Source organism: Nematostella vectensis, chromosome 3, assembly GCF_932526225.1.
Source record: "Nematostella vectensis chromosome 3, jaNemVect1.1, whole genome shotgun sequence".
NCBI classification, from domain to species: domain Eukaryota; kingdom Metazoa; phylum Cnidaria; class Anthozoa; order Actiniaria; family Edwardsiidae; genus Nematostella; species Nematostella vectensis.
In genome coordinates this window covers 9,539,930-9,560,930 of record NC_064036.1, presented here as the reverse complement: position 1 = coordinate 9,560,930, position 21,001 = coordinate 9,539,930, and the positions used below count along the sequence as shown (strand labels likewise).

The 21,001-nt window shown below is 41.2% G+C and overlaps 2 protein-coding genes across 2 annotated transcripts; one reads left to right on the top strand and one right to left on the bottom strand.

Annotated features, from left to right (window-relative positions):
• The first annotated feature begins 7,237 nt into the window (after window positions 1–7,237).
• On the top strand, window positions 7,238–8,308 carry LOC125561375 (uncharacterized protein K02A2.6-like). Its single transcript, XM_048725632.1, has one exon. The coding sequence runs from the start codon at window positions 7,238–7,240 to the stop codon at window positions 8,306–8,308; it is 1,071 nt and encodes a 356-aa protein (XP_048581589.1).
• Window positions 8,309–13,639: 5,331 nt separating this feature from the next.
• On the bottom strand, window positions 13,640–20,955 carry LOC5513253 (40S ribosomal protein S27). The gene is made up of 4 exons (XM_001633450.3): window positions 20,813–20,955; window positions 16,106–16,214; window positions 14,648–14,758; window positions 13,640–13,965 (listed from the first exon to the last, which is right to left on the bottom strand). The coding sequence occupies exons 1-4, from the start codon at window positions 20,951–20,953 to the stop codon at window positions 13,937–13,939; spliced, it is 390 nt and encodes a 129-aa protein (XP_001633500.3). The 5' UTR covers window positions 20,954–20,955; the 3' UTR covers window positions 13,640–13,936.
• Window positions 20,956–21,001: the final 46 nt, after the last annotated feature.

Sequence of the window (21,001 nt, the reverse complement as noted above, 5' to 3'; positions counted from 1 at the left end):
AATCATGGTGACGGATAGTGACGAGATGCGGGCAAGACTTTACTAGGTTATCCACAGGATGGAGCGGTTAATGGCACTGTGTGTTCAACCCGCATCGCCAGAACTTAGTTAGCCTAGTTAACCGGCAAGGGCTATGACGGCAGCTAAATACGGCGCTGTTATTGACATACTTCGAAAGCAATATGGCAAAACTGAGGCTATACAGCGGTTGCACATTAACAACCTAATTAACCTGTCACCCGTTTTTTTAACGATGGGAACTTAACGAGGATAAAGCGGTTCTACAATGTAGCAGAGACGCATTTCTGAAGGCTCGAAGCTCTAAATGTGAGTGAAACTAGTTATTTGGGGATCGTGGTGCCGGCTCGGCTACCGAAATTGCGGAACTCGTTCCGGCTTACAATCGACCGTGGATACCAAGACTTAATGTCATGGCGTATGGACAGACTGTTGGCTGAGGTAGAGCTGAGGGAAGAGCACAAGATTTATTCTGTGGCAAGTTAAAAAAGAAACCACAATACGGAATGCAAAGGCAAACAAGCGTACAAGCTAATGGACAGGGGACGTGTGTTTTTTGTCTTGAAAAACACAAGTCAGAGAACTGTGAGAAAGTCAATTTACCGGGAAATCGAAAGACGCTGTTGGTTAAGTATGCTAGATGCCTTAGGAAGAATCAAAGGTCTTACGAGTGCAGATCGAAAGGGCTGCGCAGGTGCGCATCATGTTTCAATATGTGAATATGTAAATTAAGCTAGTGGCCAGACAAAAATGCAACAGCAGGAATGGGAAGAAACCGAGCAAGCGGGAAAAGCTAGTTCCAATCACGTAGCTTCAGGGTTTTCGGAAAGTTTTCATGTCGGCTCTGGTACGCACATAGCTCTACAAACAGCGCAGTGCATAAAATGTGGCCAAATAACGGTCACTGAATGATGATTTCTATTAAACTGACTGACACGCAAAGTATGACTTCAATTTTTTTTTTTTTGCTACAGGTCCCTTATGAGTAATCACACACCTTTCTTAATCAAACACTGACTGACATGCAAAGTATGACTTACATTTTTGTTTATATTCAGAATGATTAAGTCATTTGACATTACGAAAAGGAAAAGGGAAGTCTGAAATTTTCGGGTCATGGGTTTGAGGGGAGTCAGGATTTTTTAGCCCTGGCACATAAGTGCCGGCCCACCCTTCCAAGTAACTAATGACCACTCCCTAATAAACCCATGACACTTCTTTGCCACAGGTCCCTTATGAGTAATCACACACCTTTGTTCGCGTTTCTGTTATAAGCTCCCTTAATATAATTTTTTACTGATTTGCATGGGTAACATGTGATGACAAAAAGGCAACCTACGAAGGCAGACCCTCTTCAATCTAAACGGCCATTCAATTTTCTAAAATCTCAACGCAGCAGGTTTTTCAAGCATTCCTTTAGTTCTTATAAATTGCGACATCTTTGATTATTACAAATTGCGACAAGGGTTTATTACAAATTGCGTCAAGTTTATTACATATTGCAACGGTTATTCCGAATTCCCAAGTCAAGGGAACAAAATGAGCCATGCCATCCTGCATGTCCGTTTGTCAGAACTAGTGAACCTGACAAATTTCTGGAAGAACGAAGCTATGGGAGTTGAAATAAATCCATGCACGTGTGAAGCTGGCAAGTTAAGTCAAGTAGAAAGGCAGGAATCCCCAACCATAGCTCAAGATCGCGCACACGAAAATGGCTGAATAGGCCAAAATTGAAATGCCCGAGGTTCTCTAAAGAAACATGCATATGGACAATATCTACGAATCGGTGGACACAGAGGACGAAGTAAAGGACTGACAGAGGATATTAATAAGGCATTCCAGGAAGGAGGTTCTCAAAGTCAAATGTTGGTCCCCAAACGAGAGCCTCAAGAGTGAAGATGACAAGAAAGAAAGGATAAAGATATGCCAAGGAGGAAAGGATGAAAAAGAACTTGGTTTCTGGAAACGTGACACCGATTCATTTATTTGAGGTGCTTTTTATTATATTTATAATAGGTGCAGGCAAATTTCTGACTTTATGGAACAGAAGTTCAGATCAAAGAAGTTAGTATGAAATTCTATAAAGTCTTTATAATAATCACATAATATTTTCCATTGAATTTTGCTTTTGAAGGAGATGTGTCATCAATTTAGGGGTCGTGTCTCTTATTTTGCAAAATAACAAACGGCTCAAAGTGAAAACTGATCCTGACAGCAGAAGTAGGAGAAAAATTGTATTACTACAGATCACATTACACTCTTCATAACTTATTTATCGAAAAGGATCCAACTTATATATTTTGAAAGAAATTTAAAGTAATAATTCAAGAATATACTAATTTTTTATGTTAAATAATACATATTCACTGTGTACAGTAAAATGGATACAGTAAATAATATTAATAGTAATATTAATAATAATATTTATTATTTATAAAGTAACAAATTGTATAATATATTTTTATATTATTATTTATGTATTTAAGATATGTATATTTTAATATTTAGAATTATCAAAGGAATAAATAATAATGGATATCTTCTTGTCTGCTTACTATCTGATCTTTGCTCTAGAAAACATATTCGATTGATTCAGCGAAAAGATAGGAAGCCCTAAAGATGAGGTGGCAAAAATAGTCAACAGCCTTCGGAAGGGTGAGACACAAAAACGAATACGACAGACAATATTTTAAAGCAAACATGCCAGAAAACAAAGGTCTCATGACAAACCTAACAGACGACATTGCTTTGGTGTACATGATGTGATTCACGATTCATTTGCGGTATTCACAGGATTGTTGTTTTTTATTTGTTCTTATTACATAGCCTGCGTGCCAAACGCAAAAACTCTCTGTATTTACGGTCAGCTTCAGATTCAAGTTTCCTTTTGCAGTCGCAGAGACATTTAGGAGACATTCGAGTGAGATGTCTTGTCGCTGACCCAGATCACAGCTGCGTTAGTGACAGCCTCAAGCAGCTATCTGAACACCACTATCCCCCCATCCCTATATGTTCCCTGTAATAAGTGCTTGAACTCAGGAATCCTAGCAATTGTTGAAATGTGGGGGGAATGAACGATGGATATAATTTCATATGAGGCAGACCTACTTAATGATTTGTTTGTTCTTAGTGCTGCTTAGGGTTTAGAGAAAAGGAGTTTGCACTATTAGGAGACCCTTCAAATATGTACCACAGAATTATCATTCCTGTCTCAGATAAGCACACGCACTGTTATCTCTGGTGATAATGGGGAGACACATATGTTTAAACCGTACTAACGTTTGGAGCCCGTGCCCTCCATGGTGCAGATAGCGCTGAAAAAAACTGCTGAGCAAAGCGAGAATGAGTTTCCTGATGCTGCATAAGTCCCAAAGCAGAATGTTCATATGGATGACATTTGCCATTCGGAAGATACAGCGGAGATGGTGCAGAAGATTTCCACGGTCTGGACTAAGTGAAGGGAAGTTTTCATATGTAGAAATAAATCACTAGCGAACCAGTAAATACAATGGATGATTAACCAGAGGAAGTTATTTCAACCGAAACACGAGAAAGTCCTAGGGAACATGTGGAACTATTAAAATGACATGTAAGCGTTTAAAGGCCCTCAACTGGATTCAACAGCAGCTTACTGCAGGTTTCTCCTGCGGTCACCACAATTAAATGAGATGCGAAGAACAGAGACGTGACAATGATAAGTGAACTGATAGAAACAAACAGGAAAAAACTGTTTGCAGGGTAGCAACATCAGTAATGGATACTGAAAGGGAACAAGCAAAGCAAAAGAGTAAAGAGGTCCTGGGTCAAAAACTGTCCCAAAAAACAGAAGAGCAGGTGATGTGGGCACTCCCATGGATACGGTTGGCTACTGATACTCCTGCCTTCTACTCCGTAAGCTGTGATTATTTCAGACCCATAACAGCCAGTGTCGGTAGAGAAAGGACGGTCAAGCAATATTGTGTTATAATTACATGACTTAACACCAGAGCAGCCCACCTGGAATTGACAACAGACCTCTCAACGATGGAATTCCTTCAAGTAATGTGCAGGTTCCTTACCATTAGAGGTCAACCAGCTTATGTTCTTTGCCACAACAGCACGAAGTTTATAAGTTCAGATAGAGAGCTCATAGAAATGGTAGTAGGGCTTGATAACGAAGAGTTGAAAGAGTTTATTGCAGAGAAAGGAATTAAAGGGAAATTCATTACCTGAAACCTAAAATCTGTTATAACTTATAAGGTTTTTCCTTTGTCTTTGAAATGTAATGTAATGTAATATGACTGTTTAAAACTGATTACGCCTCGATTAGCTTGCCCTACCTTAGAACCAGTATTTATTTATTGTAAAATCAATTATTGATTATTTAATAAACTTGAAAATTGAACCTTGAACTATCACATATTAAATGATGTGATAAAGAAAAGCACCCATTAAACAATGTGATGCCTAAAATTAAAGTATTGACATTGCATTACACAAAAGTAACCCAAAAAAAACAATGGTCAACACCCAGAAATTCATAGACACTTGATTAGCTTGCGCTACCAAAGAACCAGTTTTTATTTATTGTAAAATCAATTATTGATTATTTAATAAACTTGAAAATTGAACCTTAAACTATAACATATTAAACAAGGTAAAGAAAAGCACCCATTAAACAATGTGATGCCTAAAAATCGAAGTTTAGTTGTCCCGTGAGTCCGCCATCTTGAATTTTAGAAATCGCCGAAAACACTGGGGATCGATCACAACATGGCAACGTATCAGATACTCGCTCCCGAAGGAATGAATTGCAATGGAGACGTCTCTAGTAATTGGAAAATATTCAGAGAAGCATACGAGGACTATCTTATAGCGACAGGTCTTGACGAAAAAGCAAAGCGATTGCAAGTAGCAACCCTGAAGAGCTTGATGGGGACGGAATGTAAAAAGATCTTGAAGCGACTCCAGCTGTCGGTGGCCGAGATGAAGGACCCAGGAGTCATTCTCAGAAAATTAGAAGAACACTTTGTCCCTGTCAGGAATATCTTATACGAAAGATACATATTTCACAACACCGAGCAATTGGCCCATGAGAGTATTGACCAATTCCTGATTAAGCTAAGACAGCTAGCAGAACCGTGCCTTTTTGGCACTCTAGAAGATGAAATGGTTAGAGACAGGTTAGTCCTGGGGTGCAAAGATACTGCAGCAAGGACCCGGCTCTTCCGCGAGAAGGAATGCTGCCTGAAGAAAGCAGTCGAATCACTCAGGATAAGTGAAACCACCAGAGAACAACTGAAGAAAATTGAGCGAGAGGAACACCAGGAACCAATCAACTTCACGCAGAAAGTACAGAAGAAAGAATACAAGGGAGCCCTTCCAAAGACAGCTGAGAAGCGAAGAAAAGAGAGCGGAGCAAGATCCGGCGCTAAATGCAAATACTGTGGCGGAATGCATGAAAAGGCTAAGGAAAAAATGTCCAGCTTTCGGAAAAACCTGTCACAACTGTGGAAAATCAAACCACTTCCAGTCTGTCTGCATGCAAAACGAGATCTACATGTTCTAAATGAAGATTCTTCAGACGAGGAGTATGCCCTTCGCACCGAAGCAGTTGGAGCTGTGAAGCACTCGGAAAGGAAACGCTACTTCGTGCCCCTGCAATTTATGGATAAGGACGGCGGAGAATGTAGCATTCAATGTCAGCTCGACACAGGGGCAACCTGCAATGTCATGTCGTACGAGACTCTGTGCGAAAAAAAGCAGACCGGAAAACCAGCCATGCAGCCAACAAGTACCAAGCTTAAACTGTATGATGACAGTATTGTGCCGGCACTTGGAGAATGCGACTTGGTATGCTGTTACAATGGAGAGGAACACAAGCTGAATTCCAAGATTATAAGGGGAACGCAGAATCCTCTACTGTCTGGAGAGACATGCACCAACATGCAGCTGATCACAGTCCATGTAGTGAATAACATCTGCACACCTCAGAAAACGGCGCCACAAGACATATTCACTGAATATGTTTTCCAAGGCCTTGGATGTCTGCCAGGCGAATACCATCTCGAGGTTGATAAAGATGTCCAGCCTGTAAAGCATACGCCACGACGAGTCGCAATACCCTTGAAAGCAGAGCTGAAAGCACACATTGCAGATCTCGAGAAGATGGAAGTCTTAAAAAAAAGTCACAGAACCAACGGATTGGATAAGCAGTCAAGTTGTCGTACGGAAGGGTTTCGACTTTTCGACGTTTCGACAAAGCTTCGACTTTGTATTGATCCCAAGGACTTAAACAAAGCTTTGAAGCGCTCACACTACCCGATGCCGACCATTGAAGATATCTTACCTGAATTAGCGAAGGCAAAATTTTTCAGTGTTGCAGATGTTAAGAATGGTTTTTGAGACAGAAGAAGAAACACTTCGAGATCATGACAGTAATCTAGTTGCATTACTGGAGAGGGCAAGACAAGTAAACCTGAAGCTTAACCCAAAGAAGCTGAAACTCAGACTGCCAGAGGTCCCCTACATAGGTCACCTCCTCACCCCGGGAGGCGTAAAACCAGATCCCGAGAAGGTCCGTGCAGTACAGGAAATGCCGCGGCCAGATGGGAAAAGCAAAGCTGAGAAAATAAAGGCTGTCCAACGGTTCCTCGGGTTTGTAAACTACTTAGCAAAGTTTGTACCGCATCTTGCAGATGAGAGTGAGCAACTAAGACGTCTCACAGACAAAGAAGCACAGTGGGCGTGGGAACAACACCACCAAGACGCGTTTGACAGGATCAAGAATCTAGTGGCAAATCATCCGGTCCTACGATATTACGATGTCAGCAAGCCAGTCACTATTCAGTGTGACAGCAGCGAAACTGGTCTTGGAGCCGCCTTACTGCAGGATGATCAGCCGGTGGCATTCGCATCAAGAACACTGACCCCAACAGAGCGCGGCTATGCTCAGATCGAAAAAGAGTGATTGGCGATAGTTTTCGCGTGTGGAAGGTTTAACCAGTACATCTATGGAAAAGAATCGGTGCATGTACAGAGTGACCACAAGCCTCTGGAAGCAATCTTCCCCAAGCCGTTGACTTCAGCTCCAAAGCGTTTACAGGGCATGCTGCTGCGTCTGCAGAAGTTCAACTTAGATGTACGTTATAAAAAAGGTGAAGAGATGTACCTAGCAGACACACTATCTAGAGCCGGAGGCCGGAGGTCGGTCCAGCCAAGAACAGTCTAAGACCAGAACATGAGTGATGAGAAGTTGCAACGTCTAAAAGAAACAGTGCTACAAGGCTGGCCTGAGACAAAACAAGAAGCAGATCCGAGAGTTGCTGAATATTGGACTTACCGTGATGAAATAAGCGTCTATAATGGAGTGCTGTACAAGGGAGAGAGAGTTATTGTCCCGTCTTCCCTACGGAAAAAACTCATGTCTCGCGTCCATGCAAGTCATCAAGGGGAGCAAGCATGTCTCCGAAGAGCGAGGGATGCTTTGTTTTGGCCTGGGATGAGCCAACAGATCAGAGATCTCGTAAGCAGCTGTAGCCTCTGCACAGATCACGCGCCAGCTCAAGTCAAGGAACCATTGATGACACCAGAGCTTCCCAAACGCCCCTGGAGTATCGTTGCGCAAGACCTCTACACTCTCAACGGAAAAAAAATTCCTAATAACAGTGGATTCTGGGAAGTTGATGAACTAACCCAAGCTACAGCTGCCAACGTCATAAACAAGACTAAACAGCACTTCGCGCGTTACGGAATACCAGACAGGGTTTACAGCGATAATGGTCCACAGTTTGCTAATGCAGAGTACACCGCGTTTGCCTCCAGTTGGAAGTTCGAACACCAGACATCGTCACCGTACCACAGCCAGTCCAACGGGCTGATAGAAGCAGCTGTGAAATCCGCAAAAAACCTGCAGAAGAAGGCGAATAAATCGGGGCGAGACGTATGGATGAGTTTTCTGGACCATAGGAATACGCCAACCGAAGGTATGGACAGCAGCCCAGTCCAAAGATTGATGTCAAAGAGAACGAAGACAACTCTACCGCTAGCACAACATCTACTCGAACCGGAGCTTCAACAAGATGTAACAGAAAAGCTAACGCTGAAACGCAAAAAGGCGAAGAAACATTTAGACAGGGGCTCAAAGGAACTACCGGAGCTAAACATCGGAGAACCTGTCAGAATGACCAAAGTGGCCCCCAGATCATACCTAGTCGACATTGATGGCTCTATATATCGTAGGAACAGGAAGTTTATACGCAATACTAAGGATCATGCAGAGGAGTTAGTAAGGGAGAGCCTGCCGATGTAGCACCCACAACCAGTGTCTGTGGAACTAGATACTGGAGGCACGGATGAAAATCGGATGAAAATGTTGTGCGCCTAACCGGCTGCATGCGAAATTTCGACTGTCCATAAAGTTCATTCTAACCAAGCAGTTTACGACCAAATCCGTACCACCATCAGACCTACACAGTTCCCTACATGTGTTTTACTCTTCATTGATTGGAAATGGCCTTATTCTACACCAGGGAAGCTTTAAAAGCAGTTTTTACATCAGCCAAGGCGAAACCACTTAGCCGTAACCTGTGGGATACTTTAAACGGGCTACAGATATCACGTTTTCGTACTACTCGTCGGAGCAAACGGGCTGGACAACGGAAGCAAAGACCTACTTCGGTTTCTACTAGTCGCAGAGAGGAAAGTGCAGTTCCTGGCTTGGCAGAAATGCATTCGGTTCCCGATATTTCCAACCTCAATGAAGGGATCAATTTGCATACTCCAAACCAGAACTTATTAAATATTCAATGTGACACCCAGCCAAGTGACAAAAACAACATTGGAGAAACCGAAACCGGACCTACTCGGAGACATTTACGCGCCAAAGTTCCAAATGTGATTGTCTCTAACGTTATGTCACTTGCTCCAAAAATTTATTAAGTAAAAGAATTCGTTTTGCGCAAAGAAGCCGACTTTGTTTTTATTACCGAAACTTGGTTAAAAGAAAGCGTGTCCGACGGAGTCATTAATATTCCTGACTTTAGTGTGGTACGCCGTGATCGGATGGAACAGATGCATGGTGGAGTGTGCGCGTATATCAAAGATGGCTGTAGATTCCAACATCTAAAAGAGCTGAGCTGCTGTGAAGATCATGAGAGTTTGTGGCTGCATTTAAGACCTAATCGCCTTCCTCGAGGTTTCCACTGTATTATTGCCGCTGCAATATATCACCCACCCAGCGCAGACGACCAGTCAGTGCGGGAGCATCTGTTCCAGTCCCTCGCGCTCGTGGAGTCAAAGTTCCCCAACTCTGGCATACTGCTTACTGGCGATTTCAACCGTCTGGACGTAAGCGGCCTGCTAAGACACTTTCGCCTGAAGCAAATTGTTAAGGTGCCAACGCGGAAAGATGCAACCTTGGATTTGATTCTTACTAACATGCACGATCATTACGCCGTGCCACAGGCCTTTCCACCTTTTGGTCTGTCGGACCACAACACGGTGCTAGCTGCTGCAATAGACAAGAAACAAAACAACAACCGCAAGAAAACTATCATAAAGCGGGACCTGCGCACCAGTTCCAAGGCCGCACTCGGAAGATATCTGATCAGCATTGATTGGTCCTTGATATTCGCCCCTCTATCGGACTGCGATCAAATGTGGAATACATTTATTGAAGTGGTGAGTACTGGGCTTGACATCATCATGCCCGAGAAAGAGTACCACATTTGTGCAGCCGACGCACCATGGATGACGCCAGGTCTTAAATCCATCATACTCAAGAGACAAGAGGCCTTTAAAAATCACGGCCCCGAGTCAGTTCAATTCAAGTTCTTCAGGAACATGGTGAATAGGGAGAGGAAGGTCTGCAGAAGCCGGCTTTACGATTCGAAGGCGAAACAACTGAAGGGCGAAAACCCAAAGAAATGGTGGGACGAGGTTAAGCGGCTCTGTGGTGCCAAAGTAACAAATGGGGACTTGACTACTCAAATAAACATCGAGAATTTTTCCGAACTCCCTATGCAAGATCAGGCAAACAGAATCAACTCAGCCTTTTTAGAGCCTTTGGAGGTTTACCGGTTGAACGAGCCGCTCGAGCGCTTTCCCCTGGAGGATGAGCCCGTGTTCGTTAGTGTTACCGAGGATCGCGTGCAAAAGGTGTTATCTAAACCCCACCCACGAAAGGCCTCGGGCCCCGACAATGTGCCGAGCTGGCTTCTGAAAGAGTTTTCCGATATCATGGCCCAACCGATTACACAAATCCTGAACGCATCCTTTAAAGATCAGCAACTGCCACCCATCTGGAAAATGGCTGATGTCCCACCTCTTCCAAAAACGAAACCTGTGTTGGATCTCAAAAAAGACCTAAGGCCTATTTCACAAACACCATGCGTGTCTAAGGTGGCAGAGGAATTCGTTGTCACGGACTTTGTCAAGCCAGCGGTCCTTGAGGTGATTGGCCAAGACCAATACGGGGCGATCCCAAAGTCTTCTACCACCATGGCGCTTATAAGCATGCTGCATGCTTGGGCTCTCGGGACTGACGGGAATGGAGCAACAGTAAGAACTTTGTTGTTTGACTATCGCAAAGCCTTTGATTTTATTGATCATAGTATTCTCGTAGATAAGCTGAGTAGGTTGGCCATCCCCCGTAGCGTTGTTAACTGGATCATTGATTTTCTTTCCAATAGATTCCAACGAATTAAGCTAGCCAAGTGCTGCTACTCCGAGTGGGGTCCAGTCCCCTCCGGGGTACCACAGGGTACCAAGCTAGGCACGTGGTTATTTGTTTTATTTATCAATGATCTAGAATGTAATTCCCCACACTTATGGAAGTACGTAGACGACACCACGGTCTCCGAAGTGGTATTGAAAGGGGAATTAAGCAGCGCTCAGGGGTTGGTCAACGACATCATTGAGTGGTCCCACGACAATAGAGTAGTCCTTAATCCCGATAAATGCAAAGAGATGAGAATTTCGTTTGCGCGCTCGCCTCGACCTTCCGATGCCATTACTATCGAGGGAAAGGAGCTTGAGGTCGATAAAAGCACGAAATTATTAGGGCTCGCAATAAGCGATAACTTGTCGTGGAACGCTCATGTGAACGAGGTAGTCAAGAAATCGAGCAAAAAGCTATACTTTTTAATCCAACTAAAAAGGGCTCGGCTACCTCCCTCAGACTTATCTTTATTTTATAAAGCTTGCATCCGTTCGGCCGTCGACTATGCGGTGCCGGTTTTTCATAACGCCCTGCCGCAGTACCTAAAAAATGAGCTCGTACGTATCGAGAAAAGGGCGCTATCTATAATTTTGCCCCGTACGAGCTACGATGGTGCTTGTGATTTGTTGGGCATAACACTATTAGAAGTGCACCACGGCCTAATTTGCAGCAAGCTCTTCGACGAAATAGTCTCTGATCCGAATCATAAACTAAAGAGCTTGCTGCCTCCATCAAACGTTTCAAGCCATAACCTTAAGAAAAACCGGCCCTTTGCCTTGCCCCGCCTTAAAACAAACAGAGCCATGAATTCTTTTACATTCTCGATGGCCAACAAATCTTAAATGGAGAGTATATATGGTTTTTATGGATTATGATTAATTATATATAGGATGAACTTTATCACGTTTTAAAATTTTTATATTTTATATTTATTACTGTTTATAGTTAAATTTATTATAGTTGTTATATAGTATCTATTGTTTTGTAAATGCCTAATTCAGCCTAAGGGCTGCTACGCAATTTATTCCTAATAAACTTAAAAAAAAAAAACTTTTAAATCATCTGCCAACACCACCAGGAGTCAACCCTGAAGTGACGCAGCCTCCGTTGAGAACGACAAGGAGCGGAAGGATCATTAAGCCTCCAGTCAGGCTAGACTTGTAGAACATGGACCCTGTCCAGGACGTTAAATACTTATTTAAAAAAAAAAACAGTTTAGCCAAAGAGACTCCAGGCAATGTTATAATTTGGAACTTTACACTTGTCATCGTTAGCTACATTTATAATCATGTTTTGTTATTTTTTTGTAAGAAAGGGGAGATGTTACGATATGATCGGTCTTCCTGTGGTAGCGCCCGCTAGGAGTCAGCGGACTTGTACAGAGCGAACACTCGACTTGCAATGGCCGAATAAAGACAAGTTCTAAACCCAGCTAGTACAGTAAATATGTACCGAAACAGTCAACACCCAGAGATTCATAGACACTTGTTTTGAAACATAGTTTGCTGTAGCTATCTAGAAATTTTTACAATTAATTCATAATTCTATCAATGTTGTATTTCTGCTTATCAAACACAGTATTACTTTTAGTTTATAAAGTATTGTAGCTTAGGTACAGTATGTAGTTGTTACACATTGATCATAATGTCAAGCCAGCAGCAAAACCTTTACACAGAAGGCAAGAAGTTGAAGGAGCTGGAGAGGATCAAGGTGATCGAAAAAGTCAACAGTCATGCCAGCTGGGTTAATCCTTTGGCTGAGAAGCCTAATGGAGATGTCCAGATTTGTTTGGATATGGGCCAACCCAAGCATGCTGTTCTGAGAGAAAAGCACCTCATACCAACCATGGAAGAGACTTTGAATGAAATCCTTGCATGAAATGACCACGGGAATTAGGATACTTTGTCAGAGATTTCTTAATAAAATAAAAATATGCATTCCCAATTTGTGTTGAATATTGTATTCAGCGAATAAAATATCTCTAACCTTTGTGCAAAATGTCTCCTGCCTCGCGATTCAGCGAAATCCTTTCTCGTTAACGGCTCTCCGAACCTAACTTCGTATTTAGGTTCTATATAAAATAGGAAGGGAGTGAAACAACGCTCGATTCCATTGTCCGAAAACCTGCCTAGTTACGGCCAATGTTGTGATGTTGGTATGAGACATGATTGATGAGTGACAGCTCACTTTCTCGATTTATTGGCATCAAAGACAACTTTATGAGATTTCATTCGACCTTATTTTTTTAATTATTTACGTGAAATAATTCTGATAACAACGGAGGATGGTAAGCCTGTGAAGCAACAGCGAAATTTACGAGTTCAAGTTTGACTATTTGACTCATAGAAAACGAGTAGTCAAATCGTTTTAGTATAAATCCACTCACATACTACCTTCGAAAAATAATAGGATTTCAATAATTCAAAGTAATAACCGCTTTGGGTGCGAAAACACCGGCTATTTCGCTACTCACTATGGCAGGGATCTAAGTTGTACAACTAGGTGTTACCTGGACCCCAGAAAACTGAAAAGACACGGGGTGTGTACGCCTATTAAAATATAAAAAGTCCGATACACCCCTAGGATACGCCTAAGAGTAGGAGGGACAGAGTTTGTTTATGAAATCTGCTCCAAATTGGCCGATGTTCATTGTTTTGTGGCGCACTCTCCATCTAGATTGCATAATCTGAACTGCTGCGGCGTGAGATACAGCCCAGTGCTGTTGATTTATTCAATATTTATCAGATATTATTCTTACACACAAGAATAATGTTGTTTGGACTCTGTTGAAATCCAAAATGCTAAACATAATCCAAGAAATCAGGAGGTTGTGGACAGCAAATGTGTTGCGAACGGGGTAGTTAAGTGCAACTCTCTTCATTCGTCTTTTTTTCTGAAACAAAACAGACTAACAGAAGGAACTCCAAATTCAACACTGATTTATTTCACTTCACAAGAAAGCACTGATTATAAAAGTAGATGATAAATGGTGATTGCACATATACGCTTTATTCACATTTGCTGCATTTCTGTGCACTAAAATTTGCTACATTGCTTATATCTTGACCATTATTGAAGCTTGCTCAAGTGAAGGCGCTCCTCTCATATGGTATTACTGCTAATCAGGTACTTTCTGTGAAGGCGGATGATTGGCACAAAGGGCAACGAAAAGCACAATCATTTGGTGGTCACAAATCAGTGTCAAACTTAAAAGCATATTTAGTTTTGCTTCCTTCTGAATGAGCACCCTGAAGAAGAATAAAAAAAATCAATAAGAATGGTATGCTTTACATTAGAATTTCAACCGAGAAAAAATCTATACATAACAATGGTACCCAGACTTTTTATTCCAAAAAGTCTCTTTAAAAGGTGAGAAAGACACAATGTATATAACGTATAAAGAATATGGCGAAGGGTCTGTTTTTTTTATTACGGCAATGAGTTAAGTCTTGGTGTGAGTGCAAGTACTGTAAACATAGTAGACATGGAAATTATGTGTCATTCTATTTGAAAGTGACCTTTGCACAACAAGCCCAGCTAACATTGGTTCCATGCATTTTTGTGTATGTGTGGTTTAGTTGGGCCTATCACAGTAATGCCTGGTGCACACTAGTAACAAAACGACATAATGACATAGGCATGTACACCCTTATGTTCATATGTTCAAGTGTAAATGGTTCAACATTTTGACATAAGCCCAACTCAACGACATGAACATAACGACATATGAGAAAAAACATGCTTTTTTTCTTTTAGGTCATTATGTCCATGTTGTTAGTTATGTTGAGCTTAAAAGAGTGCACACGCCTAGGTTGTTATGTCGTTATGTCACTAGTGTGCACAAGGCGTAAGGTTTCTATCATCCTCCAACTGGCTAGTTACTTTTTAAGATTTTAAGAGTCAAAGGGAATGTAAATGTGCATCGTGTACCTTCAGTGAGGCGTGCTCTTCCTCCAGTAGGCTGGCACAGCACCATGGAGCAGGCAACACAAAGTACTACAGTCTCGGCGTGGCTGAACACTGTGGTAATCTTGTAGCAGCCTAAAGTCAGAGACAAAACAATTATTAACATGTCAACATACAATGTAAGCAAAGACAGTAAATGTATTTATTTCACACTCGTCAGTATTTAAGATTCCCTATTAAATCAAAGGAATCTCTAGTGAATCTGATGAGGTATTGTCTTTTGGCTGAAGCCAAAGAGCTCATGCAAACATCAAGGGCATCAGCATTGGATAATCAGCCACAGTTAATCTCTAGCTATTTTTAAACTAAAGATACTACATCTCCTGTAACAGTAGGGAGTTTGTCAAATCATCACAAACTAGTTTCATGAACATGGATCTAACAAATAACAGTTTATAAATTGCATGGTTGAGTGATTGTGTTGCTAACAGTATACATTTGATTTTATTTAATAGAATCACCTGATTTTTTCCTCTTTTTAAATTAAACTTCCTAGTTATAAACTAAAACCTTTCAAAAATAAGGTTTAACTACCTCTATACTATAATTTGCATAGACCAGACTGACTCTAGTCCCTAGTAGATCTCTCCAGATCTTTGAAAAAGACAAAAGTTCCCTATCCCAACCTCCTTCTAAAATTGTCTCACACTTTTGGCTGATTCTCATTCAAGAGAATTTGTAAATACTGCTAAGAACTAATATTCAAAATGTCACTGCTTTCAACCTTAGAAAAGTTTTATGTCCATGATGTAAATAGCAGGGGTTTCACTTAGGCCCGTCGGCTACTACTTTTTTCCAAGAGCTGGCTACAGTACTTTTTTTAAAGTTGATTAATGTTTTATTTGAACTAATAACTTCCAACACCTACTTATCAATTTCCACTGCCTACTCTAAAACTTAATGAAACCCCAGAATAGTATGCAGTTAATACAAACTGAAGCCTCAAATCATCAAGTTTGGGTAATGAATGTGCCTAGCCACCAGCTTAACTTAGAATTCAACAAATTTAAAATTATTATATAAATTTTAGTAACAATGACTTGGTAACAATGTATAAACAAGTATTGGAATAGCTTTAGCTTCAAAAGTTTGAGGGACAATCATGCACTGTCCGAACAACTTTATCTTTCTTTTTAATTATGACTTATGCCTTTACAAAGTTTACTTGTGACTTTATATCACAACCAGCAATAGTCAAATCTCAAAAGGAAGTATGTAAGGTCAAACTTCTTGTTGTTATTTGTTTGTGATTTTCCAAAGAGAAAGAATAGTGACTACTCATTCAGCAGACGTAATAGCATTATATCCTAGATAGCTAATAAAACCTTTTTTAAGAAAGGTTAAGGCACAAGATGCTAAACAAAAAGTCATGAACTAATAGGGCATCTTGTGTCAAACAAATACTCTAGTTTTAGATTGTACCTGGGCACTTGACATCCATAAAGTAGCTGTTTGGGCTCTGCACCAATCTTTTCAGCTTGTGTCTTCTTTTCTCCTCAATGGGGTTCACATTCAGCAAATCTTTGAAAAGCTATAAAAACAAAACCCCCAAAGTCAATATTTGTGTAGAAAAAGATTTAATGTCTTTCTTATGGCATGCTCAATCTATCCCGCAAACATTACATATGGTAAAGGATTAAAAGCTAAAGCCCGTGACAAGCAGTCTAAAATAGCTGTTCCACAGTTTATCCAATGATTATGTAAGGCCCATTTGCCACCTAATATAAATTTGGTTAAGGCGGTATGAAAGGAAAGACAACTTGCCTTTAAATTTTAACAGTCTATTGCATATAAGATGAATATGAAGTCCTAAAAATTTGAGTGTCTTAGTGCTTTTTGTTTTCGAGATATTCTAAATCAAAGTTGCATTGCAAAGGAAAGTTTTGTCTCAATATTTTATACTTAAGCTTCAAAAACAATGGCCATTAAAATGGAGCCATGCTGCTAGTTTGACACATCTTGACCAGATCCCTTTCCAAAGTCGCGATTTCCAGGAAATGATTCAAGTTTTGTCATCAGAAGCTCTCCGATTTCACATATTTCTGCTGTTCCACTCGCAGCTAGTGCAAAACAACAGTTCCAGAGGAATGTGGCGAAGAAATTTGTTAAATTGTCTGGATTCAACTCAAGACGAAGACACATCCACTCACAAAATACGCTCTATCTGTATCAGGATTCATTCAATCGAACTGAAACTTGGCAATCAGAAACTAGACATAATTTAGAAACTTTTCATCAGAGTGTGCCATCAAGTGAAACTTGAGTTTTGATTTTTCGCAACTTATTTCTTGCATTTCAATTTTTTTGCGCACTCTGATGAAAAGATTTATATACTGAATTTGTATTGGGTTACATTGAAACGTGTTCGCTCTAGAGTGAAAATAAGCATTTTCGGCTTAATTGACAGCCGGCTTTTAGATATGACTAAAATGACAATTTTGTCATGAAGGTGGATAATGTATCTGTTTTGAAAGTTTGGACCATTTTTATGCAATAGTGGCCTCATAAATATATTTCAAATTTAGGGTAATTTGAGCCTGTATTTGACTTGTTTGCCTTTCGTGCCGCCTTAAATGTTTAACATTCAAAGAGGTATGATTCTTCATCTAACAGATATTTAACATTTCTTTTGTTCTCAAAATTAAGCATAGAAGTCAGGTCTATTAAGCCACATCATTTGATTTTGTTTAACCCTTTCACTATCAAAACGGCCAAAAGCGGCCAAACGGAAATGTGACGTTTTTCCTGGAGCGGCCAAAAGCGGCCAATTTGCATACAACTCAAAACAATCGTCCCCCTCCTCCCTAGGGAATCCATGCTGCAGGAAAACACGTGGACTATTGTTCTTACGACATTAGCCAATCAAATCCCACCAACTGCGCATAATTTTTCATTGTATAAGGTGCGTGAGCGCCGACCGAAAACTTATCAGTCACCCCTGTACTGCAAACATGGCGGAATCTTTAGCGATCGATGCGAGCGAATTTAGAGCGATTTTTGGTGTTAATCCTGACGAGAATGATGATGTTAACAATTCTGAAAATGAGTTTCAGGGTTTTGAACTTTCTTCTGAGGAAGAAAGCAGTTCTTCTGAGGAAGAAAGCGAAGACGAGAGCGATGAAGATAGTGTTAAAAATTGGTCGGAGCAACTCACGCATTTCGACCTCGAGGACTTCACCGGGCAACAACGGTTGAAGAAAACGGTATCAGAAGATGCAAAAGCTGAAGACTATTTTAGCTTGATGTTTTCGGATGAACTTATTGGTTTAATTTCTGACGAAACTAACCGATATGCACGATTTATTATCGGGCAGAAGGCCGATAGAGAGGCACGGCTGGCGAAGTGGAAGGACGTCACTCCCGACGAACTCCGCATGTTCCTTGGGGTAGCGCTCGTGATGGGGATTAATTCCTTGCCACAGCAAGCCCTTTATTGGTCCCAGAACCCCCTATTTGGAAACCTTGGGATTCAGGACGTGATCCCCAAGACAAGGTTTGAAGAGATCGCCCAATTCCTGCACTTCAGCGATCCGAACAACGAGCCACAACGTGGGGACGCCGATTACGACCGTCTCTTTAAAGTTCGCCCGGTACTGAGCGATGTCTTAAAAAGTATCCAGCAAGCTTACGAGCCCTCAAAGGACATATCAGTCGATGAGGGAATGATTGCCTTCAAGGGAAGACTTGGTTTTCGCCAATATATGCCTGCAAAGCCGACGAAATACGGCATAAAAGTATGGATGGCGGCCGACGCGAACAACGGCTACGTGTGCAACTACAAAGTTTACCTTGGGCAAGAAAACAGACAGCGTGTCCATGGACTCGGCTACGATGTGGTTATGGATATGGCTAAGCCTTTCCTTAACAGTTACAGACACATCTTCTGTGATAACTTTTTTACTACTGTTCGGCTTTTTGACCACTTGCTAGATCAAAAAACCTATGCATGCGGGACTGTGCGCGTGAATCGCAGGGAATTGCCGCCATGTGCCAAAGAGAAGTTGAAGCCCGGTGAAATGCTTCAGCGTCAGCGAGGCCAGCTCCTCTTCACAAAATGGCACGACAAGAGGGATGTCAGTCTTCTTTCGACAAATGTTTCCCCTCTTGAGCCGGGTCGCACAGTGAGAAGAAAGTATCGCAGCCGCGAAGAAATAGACATCGAAAAGCCGAAGGTGACGGATGTTTACACGGCGCACATGGGAGGAGTTGACCGTGCGGACCAGCTCCGATCGTTTTATTCCTCGGGCTGGCAATCGCGTAAATGGTATAAATACGTGTTTTGGTTTTTATTTAATCTGGCGGTGACAAACGCATTCGTCCTTGAAGGATTTAAGCGCCAATTACAAGGAAAGGCGAAGAGGACTGTTATCGTTTTCAAGACAGAACTAGCGCAATCGCTTATTGCTAAGTTCAACTCGAGAAAGCGCCCACGAGTCCCTGCTCCCCCAACTCCCCAGAACATCCCAGCCTCAGCTCATGTCGCCACTCATGTAGAAGGAAGGAAGAGGGCATGTGTTCTTTGCAGCAAGAAGGGAAAAACGACCCCGAAAGGCTACAAGATCGAGACGTACTATGAGTGCGCGGTCTGCAAAGTCGGTCTCTGTCGTAAAGGTTGCCACCAGGCATTCCATGAAATGGACCATGGCACGGCATAAACTATCATAGTACAGACTTTATTTTTACACTATTTCTTATGACTATATGCTGACAACTACCTTTATTATATGTTCTATTTATATTTTGTGTCTAAGATAAACAATAATCTTGTAAATGATGCAAAATTTGAGATCATTGGTAAAGAAGATGGCGCGAAATTTGAATTTTTGTATGAAATTGTAAATTCAAATCATTATAGCTCTAAGCAATAGTGGCAAAAACGCCAATATTTCGGTTCATTAAAAACTTCATTATCTGCACTACTTGTTTCTGTGCTTTATTCTTTACAATCTGCCTCCAAAACCTACTGAGCATGCATGTTTTGTTTTGGTGTGTAAATTAGTGGGGAATGCTAATTAGGCTCCAGGAACAGCAGGATGTGACACACATTGGGCTTCAGTAGTGAAAGGGTTAATATGTAAGCAAAACTTGCTCCTTGGATGCAATTTTGCTAGCCTCTAATTCCAGCCATTGCTAGGCCTCATTGGCCCTACAAACCGATGGATCAATCATCACTAGATTGTCTGTGATAATATTATTATTTGAGAAAAAGACAACTTTGCGTTATTGGCCTTTCATACACTAGCTAAACTTGGTAAAAATGTATGTGGTAAAAGAGGAATGCCAATGGATGCTAGCTATAACATGCTTGTGCATCATAATGTCAGGAAAAGACCTAGTTTATGACTTCAAAACTCTCTGATAATTTATTTAAAAAAATATTAGCATTAGCCTGGGTTCCATAACTGAAAATCATGTCAATTACACTAATGGTATAAAAGTCAATGCGAGTGATTGGCATGCAATTCAGTGTCTTTGCCACATTCCATATAACCATAAGGCCATTTTGTGAAGTCAGGGTGATTGTATGGAAAGCAGGCTATAACAGAAGGCAAGTGTATGCAACTCAAGTATCTCAATCTGCAACTGAACACGTGATACACTTGTTACTACTAGACTAGAGAGTCAATGATTGTGACCATAACACCAAACATGAAAATATCAAAAAATTAAAACTATGCTATCAACAACATGAAATGTAATCTATCATAGATCATACTAGATGGTACAATATAATATATCATTTAGTGAGAGTTAGAATTCAGACCCCGCCATTTGCAGTAGAAAAGTGTCTTCAAGCCTTGAATAAGCAACACAATGATTCGACAACAGCGTGCAAGTTGGAGTTAACTCTCGCGTTTCTGGGGTATTTCTAGAATCTTAAATGGAAATGGCTTTCATCATAAGCTCCTTTAAATATAATTCCCAGAAATTTTGTAAAATAGTTTGGGACTACGACCATGTGATAAATAGATGGCTATTTGAAATGCTTCACATTTGAAACAGAGGATACTTTAAGTTTAATAAAACACACATATGTTAGGAGAAACATCTTATTGGTCATCTGTGAAAATCTGGTGCCTTTGCTATGCCTTTACATGGCTTTATTTGCCTTTTTTTTAGAAGACCTACCGGCATGGTTGAAGCAAGCCAAGTCGAAGACCAAAAGAGAACGAAGATTGAACCGCGAGGGTTCATATGCGGGGCGGACCAAGGGGCGCCATTGCACCACGGCTTGAAAGCACAGGGAGCCCGAAATGATCTGCGGGACATCAAAATTGTCCAACACAGACCACACCACAGACCTAAAAACCAAAATTA